Below are 19128 nucleotides of genomic sequence, written 5' to 3' on the forward strand. Positions count from 1 at the left end.
ATCTTTTATGGGGACCGAGATAATTAGGTTCAATGAGAAATTATTTTGAAGTGGCGTTGTACAAAAGTTTATTATAAAAAGAAAAGGAGAGCTAAATAAAAAATTTTAAAATTTTTTTTTCTAAAAATTAGAACATTTTGAGATTAGGGGCTCCAGGCTAAATGTCGTCAATGATCTTATCGAACGCTCATACTTGAACTTTGCGCTCAATTATCTCAATTTTTTAAGAGATATCAAAAACTAGTCAACTGATAAAATATTGGAAATATTATGACAAACATTTTATTAGTTGACAAAACTTAAACATCTTTTATAGGAACCGAGATAACTGAACTCAAAGTGCAAGCGTTTGGATACGCTTGTAAGAGACTCAGTCCGGTAGAGACCATCACCTCTCCCTGACTGCGTCCTCAATATTTTTCACGGTTTTTAATTTAAAAACAAAACTCCAGTCACAAAAACTGTAAACAAATCCTACCTTCTGTGTTACTATAAGTCAACAAGATGCAAAAAAGTAGTAGCAACATTTTGACAGATAATTTCATTTTTGCAAAATTCTCCGAGAAATGAAAACGAATACAAAATGAGTAGTTCTTATTCTTTCTCCGCTTCTCAAATCCCGAAGTGGGCGGAGCCTTCAGAAGCTTCCTCGGGGATGAAACGTCGGGATGAAGAAAAAGGAGGAATGAGAAATGGATAGGGAGAGAAAAGAGGGGGAATAGGTTCAGAATGTTCAGAATAAAGTATACTGATAAGGTGGAAAAAAAGGTATTTTTCAGGTCATTTCGGTTGATTGATTGATTGATGATGTGCATGTCTGGAAAGAGATAGATAGGTCAAGAAGTATCTTGATAAGGTGTTACATTGTTCTTTGAAAACCATCAAAACATAAAGTTGAAGACAATTTGAATGTTTTGTAACTCCACCCAAATGTTTTCGATTCGCTGAAATTTTCAGAATATACGAAACAAGGATAGAGCTTCCTTTTTGAAGTTGAAAACTTTTTGTATGAATTGATTCTATGATTCAGCAAACTTGAAAATGATAATACCGTATTTCCTCGTACGGACGCCCACACAAACCGTCCACTTTGAGCTTGATTATATCGATTCCTGTGAAAAATACCAAAAATCTGTCAACTGATGAATTGTTTATCATAATATCATCAATATTTTATCCATTGACAACTTCTTGATATCGTTGACTTTCAGCAATTTCAAACCGAATCCTTTTGGAATCACAATCTTTCAGGACCTGAATATCTGGCAAATGACTAGTCTATTTAATAATTCCCATTTCCATTAGCAACGTGTTGGCCTTCTTCACTCCTTCCCTTCTGTGCAGTCATGTCCGAGTGGTTATACACAGGTGATTCGCGCAGCGTCTATAATAGGTGAAATATTGTTCGCGGAAAGACGCCATGGGTACATCGGAACATGCCTGCCGCAGGCCATTTACAGACCAATCGCAAACGCGCCACTGCAAACGACCAATATTCGCCCTATCGCGAGCAAATCTCCTACAATTGGCTTTGTCTTTTTCGATGACGGTCCAAGTGGGGGAGGAGAAGACGCTGTAGAATCTCGGATAGCAAACTGAAATGATTTATCGAAATTTTAAGCTCCCACTAATTTTTGTACTATGCCTCTGACAGAAGTTATCGGCTGGAAATTTTCTCGAAATCAGCGAATTTGACACTTCCGACTAAAGTTTTTTCTCAGATTTTTTTTTCAAATCTACCCACCGTTCCAGTTTTTCTTCCTTCCTCTTTCTCAGTCGTTTCTTTTCCGGAGTACTCAGTGGACGTACCAGAAAATTGAGAATTTCCTGGCTCTCTGTAAAAATTGGATTTGAAATTCGGACTTTCTGAACGCTTCTTACCTTTTGAAAGTACAGTAGCAGTGCTATCTCCTGAATAAACCAAAATTTCGACTTCTAGCTTCCGACATTTGTCTCCTGGCCATTTTTCCAATTTTTCTACAAATAAAAAGCAAACTACTGGCTGAGACAGTATTCTATTAGGTTGGCGGGAAAGTCTTTGTCACTTTTTCAATAGTTTATTTCTCAAAGAAAAAATAACCGAATAATTAATTATATTGTCCATCATTATCAACAACATGTCTCCAACGTTCCCTCAATTTATGGATTCCATTGCGGTAGAATCCAGCCGGGCGTGAGGCAAAGTATTGTTTGAGTGCCGCTTCGACCGCTCCACGGGAATTGAAGCTTCTTCCTTCGAAGGCACGTGTCATATCGCCAAATAACCAATAGTCGGAAGGAGCAAGATCAGGAGAATACGGGGGGTGAGGGAGAACATTCCATCCATATCCCATCAGCTCCTGCTTCACTTGTTTCGAAACATGTGGGCGAGCGTTATCATGTTGATAGTACACTTTCTTGTCTTTCAGGGCCGAACGGTCGACTGCTTTCTTGAGGTTTCGTAGTTGAGTAGTGTAGAGGTCTCCAGTTATTGTTTTGCCCTCGGGCAGAAGTTCCCAGTAGATGGGGCCGTCCACTCCCCACCACACAGAGAGCATAACTTTTTTCGGATGAAGGTCGGGTTTGGGGACATCCTGTGGGCTCTCTCCTTCTCCAACCCACTGGGATTTCCTGTGGTGATTATCGTAGAAGACCCACTTCTCATCTCCGGTTATTAGCCGGTCCAGCCCGCGTGGAGAGTGAGAAGAGTAATCGAATCGTCGACTCGGCGGTCAAGGTTGGCTTGAGTCAGGTGATGACGTATGAATCGACCAAAAAGTTTTCTCATTCCAAGAGACTTCAAACCTTCAAGGACTGTGCTATGGTGAACTCCGAATGTGACAGCTAGTTCACGGCTAGATTGAAATGGATCCGATTGCAATGCGTGCTTCAGCTTGTCCAAATCCAACTCACGGGGTCTCCCAGAGCGATCCTTTTCATCGAGCGAGAAGTCATCTTTTTCGAAACGATGGAACCAATTGCGAATAGTATTGTAGTGAGGGGCATGTGGTTGTACACATTCTTCAAGAAAGATTCCGAATCCTTCATCGTGGTGTGAGATAGGAAGAGGTAAATCAAAACATGTCTGATGTGAATAGCAGTGGGAACAAACATATCGTTTCAATTACAGATGAGGAGCAGGGAAGGAAATGGGGACTTGTTTATATGGAAGGTTCTTATCACCTTGTTATTCACTAGAGTCGATATCATACACAGCCTCCATATACGAGAACAGTGATTAAACAAACAGAGTGACAAAGACTTTCCCGCCAACCTAATAGTATGCTCTTGTAAGTTAAATAATAATTTACGGACAAAATTTGCGAAGGAAACTGAAAAAAAACGATGAAAAATAACCAAAATAGGTGAAAGAACTTCGAAAAAGAAAAAACAAGAATTTTTTCGCGACTGGTCAATTGTAGACCTTTTATAGGGTCAGTTAGTAAGATACGCAATGTGCTCGTGAATGTTCAATTGTAGAAGCACTAGTTTGCGGTAGGTGAGTAATTGGGTCGTTTATAGCTCTTCATCTGTAATTGGTCAATCACGAATCACCTGTGTAAGGAGATTGACTTGAAATCAATTGGGCTCTGCCCGCGTAGGTTCGAATCCTGCTGACTGCGGATTTCGTTTTTTACTTTTTTGAGGGAAAGGAAATCATAATTTTGATCGATTTACTTTAATTTCAACCTAAATTTTGAGTGTTTTCAGTTAATTTTCCCCCTAAAATAGCTGCAATCTCAAATTTGTAGACAACTATTTAATGCTGAGGTATTTGTCTGACTTTTTTCCTTTCCGGCCAAACTTTACCTAATTTCCCCTATTTTACATTGTAAATGATCAACTTTAATGTCCTACAAAAGTACTTCAGTATTTTTTTGATTTTCCTCAAACTTTCTGACAATACTAACCAAAACCAGAGCTTCAACTTTGTAGTTGACAACTTTTTTGTTAAAATTTGTCCAAATGAGATAAAGTGCTGGAAACCTTTCAAGTGTCAAAACTTTCAGAAAGTGGTAAATCTCATTTTGATGAAATTGTACAAAACAGTTGTAAACTGCAAAATTGAAGCTCTATTTTTGTTTAGTGGACCTGAAGAATTTGGGACCTGTCCGCCAAAATCTAATATGTTTACATTCAATGCGGAAGTTGCCGTAGCTCAGCCAGTAGCCCTTAGCTCAGTTCGCACAAAAGTTCCGCTTCTAGAGGAACTCTACAAAATTTGGAGAAATTTGTTTCTGATTTTGGGACATGTGATTTTTCAATTTTCAATGAGTTCCCTTTTTTATGACGCGGCCAAAACATGTGAATTTTGAACCTCTGAGCCTTAAAATAGCTTGACTGGTCTGAAACATTGTAGGCCTATATTTAGCACACGGCCTGTATCTGACATTTGAAGCGAATTTCACAATTTCGAAGAATCTTCTAACCAAATTAACAAACTCCAAATCCTACTTACACCTATCCTAGTACCGAGAATCTCCGAGAAATCCCATATTCAAAACATAAACACAGCATTTAAATTCATTTCACTCACTCACTATCCCTTACCCCAATTTCACCGATTTCAATTCAGTTTATTCTGATTCAATCAGATCCCTCTCCTTCGAGAAAGTGTCATTGGTTCCTTAATACCCTCTTAACGGTGGGCCCGATTTGTTTTTCTGGCTCAGGGTCATTCTCGATGTCATAATCCCCCAGGTCCTCCGATTTTCCTCCCGTGCGATTCGCGTGCATCCCCTCCGATAATTTTTGAGTGCAAACTGTTTTCGTTTCCATTTCTCTGTGTCTCATTTTCCAAATTTTAATCCACTCTAGCTTTACCAAGAATTCAAAAGTTTGAAGTTCAAAGGTTTGGGAAATGCCTTTTGATATAGTCCTTGGGGAAAAACGGACCACCTGCTGAGAATAGTGAAACTGTGTATGATGTCATTTGGAGAAGAGTTCGCGCGACCTCAATATGACGAATTTTCGTACAGTAATCTAGTTAAAACTTTGGAAACTTTTTTGAGGAAAATAGAGTGGTAGAAGTATTGGGGGACTAACAGAGGCTACAGTACTCAAGTGTTGAAAATGGTAAACTTGTTATGTTCATTAGGACTGTTTTCAGAGAATGTAAATAATTTCAGAGGAAAAATTTCAGAGAATGTAAATCAAATCTAGAACCTTAACTTTCAATTGTATCAATTTTTGGTCAATCATTCGAATAAAATTACGCAAAATTTTCAAACTTACCGTAAGCATTTTAATAGGATCCCCCCTAAAGTATAGGCTGTTAAAGTATAGACTGTTAGAGGAAATATGGTGTACATTCGGAAAGCTCAAATTTTCAACATTTCCGTTTAAAGTTTACACTTCAAAGGAATATATATCAGACAAGGACATTAAAGTGTGCAATTTAGTATAAAAAGGAAAAACTGTAAAAACTGCAATAGAAGGGCCCCAATCACTTTATTCGTTGACAACTTTCTTATATCTTTGAAACCGATTAAAATTGGCTGTAAGTGAAAAGTTGAGGGGCTTTTCTATTGACAGTATTTTTTTGATTCAAAACATTTTTCACAATCTAGCATATTTCATCATTCTCGAGATACAAAAAGGCTACCGTAATCCTTACCAAAGGAATCCCACTAACATTTAACTAAATCATAAAAACGAATAGATAAAAATGAAACTGATCCAGTTTCCCATACCCTTCCTCTACCGTAATCCCCCACCTGTCCAAAAACCAAATCATTCAAAAACGTCACTTTTCATTCCGCATCTTTTTCTCACCTGCAGAAAAGGTGTGTATCTTATATAAACTAACGGTCTTCTCAGTGTTCTTAAGATGATATCATTCGATTCTTGACCTAATGATGCGCTTTTGTGTTTTAACGAGGGGAAACGAGGGAAGGATAATCATATGATCGTAAATTTCTGGAAAATTCTATATCTTTTATAAGAATATTATGATTATGAAAACAAAAGGAAACATTTAGATATCTTCGAATCGGGAGAAAGAAGAGAGAGTGTAGTCTTCGCGAAGTGGAAAAAAACTAGGGATTCAAAGTTTGGACAGTTAGTGTTAATTTGATACCATCATATTTTTAAAACGTTCATTAGATGTCATTTTTTATTTTAAATCCGATTATTTGAAATTTAGATAGATTCTAAGATTCTGAGATTCCAAAAAATCTTAAATTTTGGAAACTGTAAAATACTGGAATCTGAAGTATCACTGGATTTTTTTTTTGGAATTTCAAGATTTTCAATTTTTCTTGTGATTTTTAAAATTTGTCCGATTTTTCGGAATTTTCTGACGTTATGGAAACTTTCAGGGCACTGGAAATCCAGAAAATTTCAGATTTTTGAAACTTTTAATTTTTAGAATTCCCTTGGATTTTCGGATTTCTGCGATCATTCAAATTTCCAGATTTCCAACTTTGAAAGTCTAAGATTCTGAGATTCAGAGATTTTGAGGCTCAGAATTCTAGCTGAAATTCCAGTTTTTCGATTTCCAGTGATACTTGAAATCAGTTAAGACCATCTTGTATCAATGGATGATTGATTTGAACGGGAATCTGGAAAAAAGATTACAGTAGGAAATTCTAGAAAGATCTGGAAAAAACTCACACCTCCAAATTTTCGTCATCTTCTGAATTTCGGTCGTCCTCTAGAACTAGGTCGTAGGCTCGGTGTTTGATGGTACGGTAGGTAGAAGATCGACTTTTTTCCAGATTTTGATTCATTCTGAAAATTCGGGTGAGATTTTGAAATTCTGAGATTCTGAGATTCTGAGATTCTGAGATCCTGAGATTCTGAGATTTTTGAGGTTCTGAGATTCTGAGATTCTGAGATTTTGAAATTCTGAGATTCTGAGATTCTGAGATTCTGAGATTCTGAGGTTCTGAGATTCTGAGATTCTGAGATTCTAAGATTCTGAGATTCTGAGGTTCTGAGATTCTGAGAGTCTGAGATTCTGAGATTTTGAGATTCTGAGATTCTGGGATTCTGAGAGTTTGAGATTCTGAGATTCTAAGGTTCTGAGATTCAGAAAATCTGAGAGATTTTGAGATTTCCAGACTCTGAGATTCTAAGATTCTAAAATTTTAAGATTCTGAAGTTCCAAGATGCTGAAACTGAGAAATTTTGAAATTCTGAAATTCTGAGATTCTAAGATTTTAAAATTCTAAGATTCTGAGATTCAGAGATCTTGAGATCCTGAGAATCCGAGATTCTTCTATAATTATATGCTTCATGATTCTCTGAATTTCCTCAAAATGACGTATTCTTATTTTTCTTGTTCCATAAGCATTCTGAATAAAAAACCAATCAAATTACCCCTCTCATCTGTGTTTTGCTATCATTTTATGCTAACCTCCTCAAGATTCCCCTCCTCAATTAATAGCCAAACACGGTCTCATAAAAACCGAACAATTTCGAGGAACCGGCCTGGCAGGGGTAACCTCAAGAATCCGACACAATTAAAGGGGGAATTCGATGACAAATCGAATCGAGAAGGGAGATAGTGTTAGCACACAACGGGGGGTCGTTCGAAATTTTGATAAGGTGAACATCTAGGAATTTGAAGGTAAAGGGGGGGGTTTGGGAAAAGGGGATCCTTGGTTTAGAGCAAGGGTGTGCAATTTCGCGTGAAGGTTTACACACCTTCTCATCTGGCTATCATACAGTACCATCCAACCGCGTAGCTCTGCATAACACCTAGTGCCCAGGTGTCTAGATGCGTTTTCTTTACCATCATGGCCTAACTTTTATTTTCAAGGCCACTAATTCCCATTTCAAAATTGACTAAAACAGCTAGTTCTGAAAATCTCACTTTGCCAAACCTAAGCTTATCCAAATACATTCTTATATAGAAAATATACAGTATTAGAGGGCCCAATCAACTTTGAGTCATTTTTTCTCGTTTCCTGAAAGATATCAAAAATGTGTCAACTAAAAAAATGTTACCATAATAAAACTATTATTTTATCAGTTATCCATTTTCTTATATCTTTTACAGGAAGCAAGATAAATTTGGTCATAGTTGGAGGCGCCGTTTTCTGACAAACTGCTGATTGACGCGCTACCGTAATCTAGTTTAATCTACAAAGTTCTCAAAAACTTAAATCAAACAGAATTGCAGTAGAGCGCATTTTCTACTTTAACTGTACTATTTCATAGATCAACCCAATCACTGTCTCTTGTTCCCACCTTTCTCTCCAGATAGTATCCCTCCGTATCATTCGTTACGCTTTCTACCCTTTTTAATTACCTGCATACCTATAAAATCCCGAGAAAATAGGAAATAACGATACGATGAAAAGAAAATGGTGGAGATAATCAAACACCGAAAGCACTTTTCAATCTGTCTTCGCGCATCAAGGGGATCAAAAATTTTTCTTGTCACTTTTCTAGGCAGTCATCAATCAGAAACTGTGATATTATTGAAGATTATTGCTTCGGACCTTGTACAGAGTTTCTGGAATTTAAGAAGGTTCCAGTTCTGTTTTATAATCGAATTTTGAGCTTCGTACATTTGGTTTTGCAAACAACAGCCAATTGCAAACGCCCATTTCCATTAGTAACGTGTTGGCCTTCTTCCCTCCCTCCTTTCCATGCAGTCATGTCCGAGTGGTTAAGGAGATTGACTCGAAATCAATTGGGCTCTGCCCGCGTAGGTTCGAATCCTGCTGACTGCGAATTTCTTTTTTTGAGTTTTTGTAAATGTTTTTGTTTAGATTTTCCTCACTTTTGACCTAAATGCTGAGTGTTTTTAACTAAATTCTCCCCTAGAATCACTTCAATCTCAGTATGTTATTGTAATGGGTGAATTGTTTCAGAAATAGAGAATGCAAAAAAGGATTTCTCACATGCACTATGACATTTTCAGCCCTTCTATCTTTCTTGACCTCATCCCCGTAGTACCAAAATGGGCGATTACAGATTACAGGGTCAAAGGATATCAAAACTTTGACACTTGCCAAATCTCTATATAAAGCTGATCCATCAATCAAACAGAAAATGTGTCGGCATTCAAAATGATATAAGGATTTTAAACATCAGACATCTAGAGATGAGAAATCTAGAAATGTGTTCTTGGAAAATTTTCAGTTTTAGAAGGCGGCAATAAATCAGATTTTTTCAGATTATGTTTTTTTCCAAAATTTCTAACCAAAACTATTTCAGATGTCCAATTATGATGCACAATTTCCGATCCGATACCATGAAAATAATGTGAACCTGACATTTCTTCCATTCTAAAATTAAGACCTCGTTCACAGTTTGCTAGCCAAGTGCAAACAAAAAACAATGAACGGCGGAACTTTTTTCAGAAAAGAACTCTCATGTTTGTTCTCGTATGAACAGAAGAAACTTTAGTATGTGCACCCGACTAGTTATTTCATTTTCTGCCTGGGTATAAAACTCAAAAATTTAAAGGTTGGATACACTTCCACGTCACTCAATATGTTCGCTAAGTGGTAAGGTTTACAGTCACAAATTTCCTCAAAAATCCAAAAATTTTCAGCATTGTCGCCCTCGTTCTCTGCTCCATGATGATTGGATTCTCTCATCAACAAGTGGTTGTTCCAGCTTATTCAGCAGCCTATTACCCATCTGCATATGCCTATCCATCTGTCTATTCTCCATATCTTACTGCTGCTGCTTATCCATCTGTCTGGGCATGGGGATCCAATAAGAATAAGGCTAATGCTGGAAATGAGAATGCTCCAACTCCATCTTTGGTGAACAACAGACCAGTCAATGCTTAGGAAGTTACTCGAAACGATAATTTTTGTAAATTTTGAACCGAAAATAAATAAATTTTCCTAGTTTTTAGACCGTAGTTTTTAATCTAGCTGACTACAAGCTACAGTCACAAGACACAATGTGCTCCAACTCGAAAACTATGATTAAACAATGATTAAAAATTCCGCTACCTTGTTTTTGTTATGTTATTTCTGGTTCAACAGGATCACTCTAGGTCAGACAAGGTAAAAAAAACCAAGACTGAATAAATATTTATTTACAAAATTCAAACAAAAGTAAACTACTCCACCATACTGATCATCGGACTCGCACCGATTACCATTGGCCGAATCTTATTATTTTCATGATGTATATGGTGTACAAAAATGTGATTAGGAAGGTTCATATTGACTGTTGGGCGTCCTCCTCCCAAACTAAATCGTTTCGTTTTATCTGCAACCATGTTGGCTAGACGATCTGTATCGCCGACTTGCGGCATGTCATAGTGGGACATTCGGCGTTTGGACAAGTCGTAGTCGACTGAGTTACGGACAGCTTGGTCGGCGGATTGGACTCTGAAATAAAGAAATGTTTGTGGAATCTATGAGCTTCGGAATCGGCTCTTCGACAAGTATGGTGACGCCGACCGATGTCATCGATCCCTGCGCATAAAATGCATACCGTAATCCAAAGATAAAATCCGAAAGATCTCTTGCCTCCTCTACTGTAAATCCTATAAGACCAACCTAACAACATTCTTAAGCTTTGGAGCTTTTGAAAACACAGGCTCCGGAACATGATGATGTTGAGCCTCCGGCGCTGCTTCCAGCTTCTCGAACTTTCCCGCCGGCTCCTCAACAATCATCGACAACTTCCGATGAGGATCTAAAGAAGTGATCGACGAAGACTCCTGACTGAAGAACGAGATCGCTGAAGCCCGTCGTTTTGTATTCTCCGCATTCTCCACACTCTCATGGTATTTCTTCGCGGTGTGAGCATAACTTCCTTGTGGTGCATTTCTTCCTTTTCCAGATTGACAGGAGTACAAGAGCCACATTCTATCTCTTGTGTTTCGACTGATTGAGATCACTGCGATGGGGGTGGCGAGCGTGGAGAGGAGGACACCGAAGTGCCACGCGGCAATGGAGAGAAGAGGCGAGATGCAGAAGAAGATGAGCAATTGGGGTATCATTATGGAGAGCTGGAAAATTGGAAGTTCTTTAGCAGGAACAAAAAAACTGATTCTAAGAAATTCTTGTTTTTTCAGACTTGTTTTTCTTTTTTTCAGCTTTCTCAGAAAACACCTGGTTTTTAAATTGGCTTGTTTTTTTGGCAAAAATTGGCCGAATACGGCAAACGACACATCACACGAACCTCGTAGATTCCGAAAACCATTGAACACATGAGCAATAGTTCCCGGTCTCCATGAATGTCTGCACCCTCCACTTTCACCATACTCTCTCGCCGGACAGTTGAGGATCCAACACGAACAGATAACAAGATGCAGAGGATGATAATTATTGGAATCACAATTCGGACGCGGGTCAACAGCTCAGTGAAGATTGCTGAGAAGATGTTGGAGACAGCACAAACGATATTGATGCATTGGTTGGATGTGTTGATATGAGAATCGCATTGGAAGAAGGCAGTGAATCCGGCAATGAGAAAAGCAATGATCCAAGTGGAGATGACGGCGTAGAGAACATAGGAACGACCCCATTCGACACTTCGATTCTTGTTGTTCCAGTAGAATTTGAAACAGAAGATGGCTAGGTACATGACGAAGATGAGTAGAGAGAAACCGATGAGATGATCGATCCAGGCGATGATTGCAAAGGCTTGGAGGACGACGGAGGAGTTCTGGAGATGGAAATTTGGAATCGGAAGTCACTTGGAAACTAGTTTTCTTATTGTCAAAGCTGAGAAATCATCGAAAAATCGGATAATTCTGAACTTTCAGAAATTCCAAAAATTTCAAAATCGAAAAATAACGAAATATTTGAATCTTAGAAATTGAAACCCCAAGAATTCGAAAATTTTTGAAAATTTAAATATTCCGAACGATTCAGAAATTCCGAAAAAAAATTATGAAAATTCTGAAATTCTGAAACTCAGAAATTTAGAAAATTTTTTGAAAATTACAATTTGCGAAAGTTTCCGAAATCTAAAAATTTCGAAAAACTCAGAAGTTCAGTAACTTCAAAATTTTCAAAAAATACAAAAACTTCTGAAATTCGAAATAATCGAAAAATCGAAAAACCCTGAAAATAAATTGAAAAATTCGGAGATTCCAGAAATTTCCAAAATTCAAAAATTCAGATATTCAGATATTGAGAAAGTCGCACCCCTAGTACATTTGCGATTTATGACACTTCTGTGATATGTCGGAAACGACGGCCAAACGATCCTAGGGGTTTCTGGATATCTGAGCTTCTTCTCGGAAGAACGGACTGATTGGCCCACGGCCCATGGCCTAATTCACGGTCGGCCGCGGTCGAGATTTGCACAACCTGGCCGCAACCTCAACACCTTACGATGTTTTCGCTCAAGTAATCTTTTGATACCGAGTTTTGCAAAAACTAATTACTATGTATTTTTGTCAGCAATTCAGAGATCAAACTTTTTGCTTATTTTTTTTCATAAGATTTCCAAAAATAACAAAAACAATATTTCAATGACCAACAAGAACAGTACTGGAGAGTTCTAGAGGCTTCTGGAAGTTTTTAAAAAAACAGACTTTCAGACTTCCACGAGACCCTAATCAATTCCTGCAAAACCGTATACTTATCACCTGCCTCTTACCTTCTGCCTCTTCAACAAATGATATCCACTGGCGAGCAGGTGCAACGAGTTGGTCACACACAACAGAGCACCAGTCACGCATAGATGAAAGAGCAGCGCCATTTTCATTCCCTGAAATTCGACATATTAGTCAGCAAACAACAAGAAATCATCGAACCAACCCAGCGATACTTTTTAATCACGTTTGCAAGAAGGATATTGGAGGCGAATGCAATTAAAAGGAGCAGAGCGTAGAAGGCAAGGACCACAGAGAGCAGCGTGTCGCTGTAGGTTTCCATCGAGTCAGATGAGGAAGAGGAGGAGGTCTTAAAAATTGATTATTTCGAAATATCGAAAATTCCAGAATCTCTAAATTTGATTAAAGGTGGGGGGACAGGAGATTTTTCGTAGTTTTTTTGTAGCTAGAGTATGCATTCTACCGTGACGGTGTACAACGCTTAATGTCACTCTGCGTACAGCTGTCGTCCTCGCCTTTATGTATGCAATCGGGCGTGCGCTTTCTCTTTGCCCGCGTGGCTCAGTCGGTAGCGGCGCCGCACCCTCAATCATCGCCCTCACAAGTTCAACTCCTCGAGGGGCATATTTAAAAGGAATTTCGAGAACATTATTTTTTTCATGTCCCCCCACCTTTAACTCCTGAATTTCTAGCTTCCTCAAATCGATTTGGTGCGAAAATCATCATTCTATCTCATCCAGAAAGAGAGATACAGTGATTTCGAAATTTGGAGGTGAGAGACGCAGACAACGAGACACTCTAACTGTCTGCGTCTCTTCAAAATTTCAAGGCGCTGTATCTCGGCTCTTAGATGTGCTACAAACTTGGCTTTTTTTTACAGATTTTTGTCAAATTTTAATCCTATTATAAGCCAAAATCATGAACTAAACCCCTCACGAACGGAAACCTTAAAGTCCAACTAACCGTTGCCATTGGCGATCTTATGGTAGTTGAAACCACGCCTGATGACCCAGTGACTCCACCCAAATTCTCCGCATCATCCCAATGCCAATGCCATCCATCGTTATCCTTCTGCCACCACCCAATCTGCCCGTGTCCCCACATTTCATGACCATTTGGATGACCCTGCGAGTAGTCACGAGGATCTCCCGGGTACCAGTCTTCGTTTTGGTATTCTGAAACTTCCTATATTAAAAAAAATGATTCTTGGATCCCTCGCTCACCTTCCACTTTCGAATCATAGGGAAAGAAGAATGTGATGACCCTGGTCACTACTTCAAAATTGTCACTCATCTTGTTAGTTCGAGTCTGACTTTCAGAATCTGAAAGAATGAAAAATGGGCTCGCAGAGCTCGATGGGCGGAGCCTAGTCACTCAGGGAGACAAGACAAAAACAACGACTTCTTGTGACAACCAGGTGCATTCCAAATGCACATGTCTGTTTTCGTATAATTCTGAAAACAAGTTGAGGTATAATTTAGAAGGGAGAGAAAAGATCAACGTCGTTAGTTCTCTTATGATTTCTGATCAGGAACATAATTTTCGGGAATAACAGGAGGCGGAAGGTAATCGGATTCTCAGAGTTAGTGCTGATTTTACGTCACATTGGGTAAACGAATATAGAGCGTGGGAAGTGGAAGGTCTAGGATGGAAATAGATATTCAGAATGGAAGGTCTAGAATAATCGGTGATGGTCTTACAGGGCAAGACTTTGGCATGATTTGGGGCAAAAGCGGTGCGACGGAAATCAGCAGTTTGATCAGAGGCGGTTATCAGACATCTCAACAGCAGATTGGGCTTATTGTGGGTATGTTGCCGAGTCTTTGGATTGAAGAATTAGAGTAGATGTAATTAAAGTAGAGTAATATCTTCCCGATCTCTGTATGGAAACTTCTAGAATTCCAGACATTTCCAAATCGAGCGTCTAATGAGAGATAGGTGACTTATCATGTGAGAAACACCAAAAATAAACAAGCTCGTGAGATTTCTGGCAAAAAAACAATTCGATTCTTTTTTCTGGGTACAAAGATTTCCAAGCGTTCAGCATCACAGATTTGGAAATTTCTAGAATGTCTTAAATGTGTGGGAATCGAGAAGAATATGTATCTATTGATTTTGTTCAAATAAGCCCCTCGAAGAATGGAACTTGTAGGCCCAACGTTGGAGGTGCCGCATTGCTACCAGCTCAGCTACGGTGGGCTACAGTAGTGAGCTACGGTGGCGGGGAAGATACACCGTCACGTCAGAATGCATACCCTCTTGTCTCCCCTCCTTTAAACCTCTAAAATTCAAATCAGGTTTGGCGCGAATTCAAAGTTCAAATAATTGTTTTTCTGCTTCTCGACCTATTCGACATTGTCAGGCGGAACTTCTTGTTTTTCCGGTAGTGCCTTTTTCGCCTTTTTGTCATTTTCAGAATTTCAGACAAAATCAAAAATCACAAACCAGAACACAAGAATCATTTGGGAACACAGACAGGCCCAAAAAATTGACTAAGTTTCCAGAAAAAGAACATGGATGACAAATACGAACATAGGATCAGAAGGATCAGAATCTCGTGGTGAGTTTGGATGTGTGTACCGTACCCCTCCATCGAAATGCGACCGTGTAGCTGAGCCGGTAGCGGTGCCAAAAAGTCATAAAAGCTACCGTCGTCTACTCAAGATTTTCAGAATTCATTCTTTTCTTCTTAAAAAACTTTTAGTACACTTTTTTTTCATTTCCAGACACATGTCCCTTGTCTGGAATATATGATTAAATATTCTGCCGTAAACACGAGAGTATTTTTCAGAATTTCATTTTCATCAGAATTCGATGTGTTTTTCTGATACCAATAAATTATATAGGGGCATGTGAAAATGAGTTTTGTCTGCTGATAATATGTATTTCGTTCGAACGTTAAACTGGACGTAGTTAGTTAATTCGGAGTGTCATAGTACTTTCTGTACACCAGGTTCCTGGTGGCCTAATTCTGTCAAATTGAATTTTCTAGGCAACCAAAGATGATGGCCTGGAAATCCCACTAATGTGCTTTCTAGACCACCATGGACCATGGCGGCATAGAGAACTAAACTTGCAAGGTTAGGCCACCACTTCGAAATGACCTAGAAAAACACATCAGGGCATGTTAGGCCACTTCTAGGTCATTTATCATTGTGGCCTAGAAAACTCAGAAGTTAGGCCACCATATTAAAATTTTAAAATTTAGAGTCTTGAAAAATATGTCACAAGCTTTCTAGATCTCTATACCAAAATTCCACGAAAAATCTTAAAATTCCACGAATCGATTTAACAAAATTTTCCTCCTCGCTCCCGGATCTCCATTCTTTAAAACTGCCAATGTATCTTTTAATCCTATACAATGTCATCAACGTCATCATCATCTCACTAGCTCTCACTATCAATTGTTTGGAGGCCAAGAAAAAAGGCGCGAATGGTGAAATTTTAATTTTTCTCTGAAATCTAGGTAATAATCTTTCAGCCACGGGTTCCAAAAATACGCTGACTAAAAAAGTACCGCCTGTTAGTTATGAAAAGGATCAGAAACTTCTCTATGAGGAACGGAAAGCTAAAATTGTTGAAAATCGGGAGAGGATGAGGAAGAAGAGGGAAAAGCAGTTGAATAAGGCGAAATTGGGATCAAAAGAAGGATCCAAAGAAAGTGTTAAGGGACCAATGGTGGAGAAAAAGAAAGAGACAGAACTGGTGAGAAAATACAAAGGAGGAGCATAATCTAGAAAAAATTTCAGCTCCCTGAAGATAAAACTCAACCGACTACACACTCGACGGATTCCTTGGAGTTTATGATGCCGGAAAAAACTGATTTGAAAATGAATGTAGGTTCAGAATTTTTTTTGTAAAAACCCCAATTTCTGAAATATGAAACTCGACAATTTTCAAATGCGGCAAAATCTGATGTTCCTCTAAATTTGATACAATTTATCTCGGGTTTCTGCAGAAGATATCAAAAAGTTGTCAACTGATAACATATTTTTGATATTATGATAAACATTGTTTTAGTTGACTACTTTTTGATACCACTCAGAGAAATTGAGAAAAATTAGGCTCAAAGTTAGAAGGACTTATTTTAGCCTAAACTAGCGAAGTTCCCTGGGGGTCTACTTCGAGTCGATTCATCTTGATTCCTACAAGAGGTACCAAAAAGTGGTCAACTAACAAAATGTTACTGATGTCTTGTTTAACATTTTTTCAGTTGACAGCTTGTTGATATTTCCGTTTTTTAAAGTTACAAAACTTCCAGAAAACGCAACCTCTTGAAGATGACAAAACGAAAGAATCAAAAGAAGAAATCAAAGGAAGCAGTGATGAAGAATTGGGAGAAGTTCAATTGGTGGATCATGATCCGGACGCAGGTATTATTTCCTTTTATATTTTTAATATTACTGTAGTTTGGAAGCGTACTGTAGTCTTGGAAAATTACTGTAGTTCAGAATATTACAGTACTTTTTGAAGATTATTGTAGTTTTTGAAGGTTACTATCAAAGTGTTTCATTCCAGAAATGAAAAAGGAGGCTGTGAAAAAGCAGGCAAGAGAAGTGGCTCATCAGAAGCAACTGGCTGAGTTGATGGAGAAAAGTTTGGAAAGATCAGAGGTTCGAATCACTCTGACTTCCTTAAACTCCAATAAGTTACATTTTCCAGTCCATGAACCCGACACCAGATGACACTATGAAGAACGTCTCCTCGATTCATAACGAATCCGAACTGCCGGAAATTCAAAAAAAGAAGCGGAAAGATTATGAGTGTGAGAAGTGGAGAAACCGGCGGAACTACCGAGTCGATTATTATACATGAAGCTGAGCTTATAGTGAGAGTTTTGAAGGAATCCTAATAATAAATTTGTGATTTCAGGAACCAAAATCGAATCCTATGTATCTTCGAGAATTCACAGAGAAGGTTATGGGTGGATCTGTCGAGAAGATAGGACGACGTTTTTAATCTTTCACTGAGAGTCGTTCTTATAATTTATAAATGGAGTTATGTCTGATTTGTTCTTTGTTTGTCATTCCGTTTCCCCAGGAGGAAAGTTTGAAAAATCAGCTCAAACTTGACAGTGTGCGGGTCCTTCTGCCACAGGTTGGCAGTAGGCCACTTAATCTTTAATAGTTATTGCCTATTCAAAATAATCGCGCGAGTGAACGAGTCTGAATGTCTGCGTCTCTACAGCGCCTTTACAGGTTTGGAGACTCTCTACACGTTTTTTCACTCGTTCATCCGCGCGATTATTTTGAATAGACAATACTCTCAAATAGAATGCCGTTGTCTGCATCGTACCAATCGAAGACAAGGCAATTAACCTGATGACGTGGCAATTGGGAGACAGTGTCAATTAGCAGATGTATCACAGGACCTTTCCCACAGGACACTTTTGTCATGACTCCTGTCAAGGCCCAACAATCGATTGTTCGTTGTTCTCTATTCGCGTATTTTTCTTTTATTCTTCTAATCCTTTTGCAGTCTGAAATCTCTGCAGTAATGGCCAACTCCAAGTTCCCGTTGCTCAATCTACCGCCAGAAATCATTGATCTTGCATTGAAATCTATGGATCGGCTCGAATTGTAAGTATCCAATGTGCTTCTCCTCTTATTATATTCTTGTCTTTCCAGAATCTGCTACTCTTTCGCTTCTAAGAAAGCCGCAAAACAAGTCAAATCTTTACATGTGCTTGTTCAATGCTTATAGTTAGTGATGGAATTTACCGGCTCGTTGATTTTGACTGTACATACAGTTCCTGCAACAGACACGAAAGTACAATTTCGTTTCGATTTGGATCAAGAAGGAAATTTAAGCAAAGCGTCGGATAATGTTGAAGTTAGCTTCCTGGGAGTAGCAGAGAAAACTTTTAAATGGGCTAACTTTTAAAACTAATGGGCTAACTTTAAATGGACTAACTTTTAAACGGAAACTTTTAAATGGGAAGACGCTTATAGAATGGTTTCATCATCTTTATCGGCTTTTTAAATATTCAGCCAAAATGAGTGTTGCGAAATTCCACACGAATCAACCGGTCGCTAATCTGGGTGATATTCGCAGTTTGCTCCCAAATAGAATTTGTCTCTATATCGTAATGCATGATCCGGAAGCAGATGGGGAAGAGAAGGAATATGCTCAGAGAGTTTATGAAGAATTTCTGCCCAACGCGACATATTTGTATACAAATTAAAACCCATTCAACAATACGATTTATCTCAACAATTTTCGATTTCGTAACTGGGATTTTCTCGACATCGCACCACTGAATCATTTCGATCTAGAGGATCTTTTAGAATTGAATTCTAAGCAGTCTATATTCAGACTAAGTTTCAATTTTTCTTCAGTCAACCTTAACCGATTCATAAAACTTTGGAGAAAAGGATCGAACCCAAGGCTTGCCGTTCTTTGGATGAAATACCCATCAAGAACTGCTCCAGATGTGAATGTTGTGTTAAAAGGAATTCCATACCACCGTACGACAGTCGATGAACTAAAAAAAAGACATGATTATTATAGCGAAAAGTGGATAGATTGGTTTGACGATTGCAAATTTTATCGAAACGACTGAACTTTGGCCGTAATTTTCTTGAAGCTTTTTGTCGATGACGCTCACCTGATTATGCTTGTTTCCTGAAAGTAATACTCATGTTTTATTTCATTTGTAC

At 38.5% G+C, this 19128-nt stretch overlaps 5 protein-coding genes and 2 non-coding genes across 7 annotated transcripts in view; 4 read left to right on the forward strand and 3 right to left on the reverse strand.

Annotated features, from left to right (window-relative positions):
* The window catches only part of Cbr-mltn-9, a gene marked incomplete at both ends in the record, with an annotated part of 5915 nt that extends 5370 nt beyond the window's left edge, over nucleotides 1-545 (reverse strand). Inside the window, one exon of the mRNA XM_045241986.1 lies at nucleotides 479-545. Within this exon, the coding sequence (XP_045094442.1) occupies nucleotides 479-545 (67 nt within the window). The remainder of the gene's footprint in view (nucleotides 1-478) is intronic.
* A 2978-nt stretch (nucleotides 546-3523) lies between these two features.
* Nucleotides 3524-3602, forward strand: CBG28318. Its single transcript has one exon. It is a non-coding gene (tRNA).
* A 2988-nt stretch (nucleotides 3603-6590) lies between these two features.
* CBG11078 lies at nucleotides 6591-6710 on the reverse strand (the record flags this gene model as incomplete). The annotated part of the gene is made up of 1 exon (XM_045241987.1): nucleotides 6591-6710. One exon carries the CDS (start codon nucleotides 6708-6710, stop codon nucleotides 6591-6593), a length of 120 nt encoding a protein of 39 aa, XP_045094443.1.
* Nucleotides 6711-8581: 1871 nt separating this feature from the next.
* On the forward strand, nucleotides 8582-8663 carry CBG28956. Its single transcript has one exon. It is a non-coding gene (tRNA).
* Nucleotides 8664-9429: 766 nt separating this feature from the next.
* CBG11079 lies at nucleotides 9430-9734 on the forward strand (the record flags this gene model as incomplete). Its single annotated transcript, XM_002646601.1, has 2 exons — nucleotides 9430-9443; nucleotides 9491-9734. The coding sequence occupies 2 exons, from the start codon at nucleotides 9430-9432 to the stop codon at nucleotides 9732-9734; spliced, it is 258 nt and encodes an 85-aa protein (XP_002646647.1).
* A 278-nt stretch (nucleotides 9735-10012) lies between these two features.
* On the reverse strand, nucleotides 10013-13762 carry CBG11080 (the record flags this gene model as incomplete). The annotated part of the gene is made up of 7 exons (XM_045241988.1): nucleotides 10013-10286; nucleotides 10458-10912; nucleotides 11086-11571; nucleotides 12514-12624; nucleotides 12675-12818; nucleotides 13433-13644; nucleotides 13693-13762. The coding sequence occupies 7 exons, from the start codon at nucleotides 13760-13762 to the stop codon at nucleotides 10013-10015; spliced, it is 1752 nt and encodes a 583-aa protein (XP_045094444.1).
* A 2301-nt stretch (nucleotides 13763-16063) lies between these two features.
* Nucleotides 16064-18172, forward strand: CBG11081 (the record flags this gene model as incomplete). Its single annotated transcript, XM_002646603.2, has 7 exons — nucleotides 16064-16174; nucleotides 16219-16305; nucleotides 16731-16842; nucleotides 16988-17082; nucleotides 17132-17234; nucleotides 17964-18048; nucleotides 18097-18172. The coding sequence occupies 7 exons, from the start codon at nucleotides 16064-16066 to the stop codon at nucleotides 18170-18172; spliced, it is 669 nt and encodes a 222-aa protein (XP_002646649.2).
* Between the last annotated feature and the right edge of the window lie 956 nt (nucleotides 18173-19128).

The sequence above is a fragment of the Caenorhabditis briggsae genome, assembly GCF_000004555.2.
Source record: "Caenorhabditis briggsae complete genome, chrII, whole genome shotgun sequence".
In the NCBI taxonomy this organism is placed as follows: Eukaryota; Metazoa; Nematoda; class Chromadorea; order Rhabditida; family Rhabditidae; genus Caenorhabditis; species Caenorhabditis briggsae.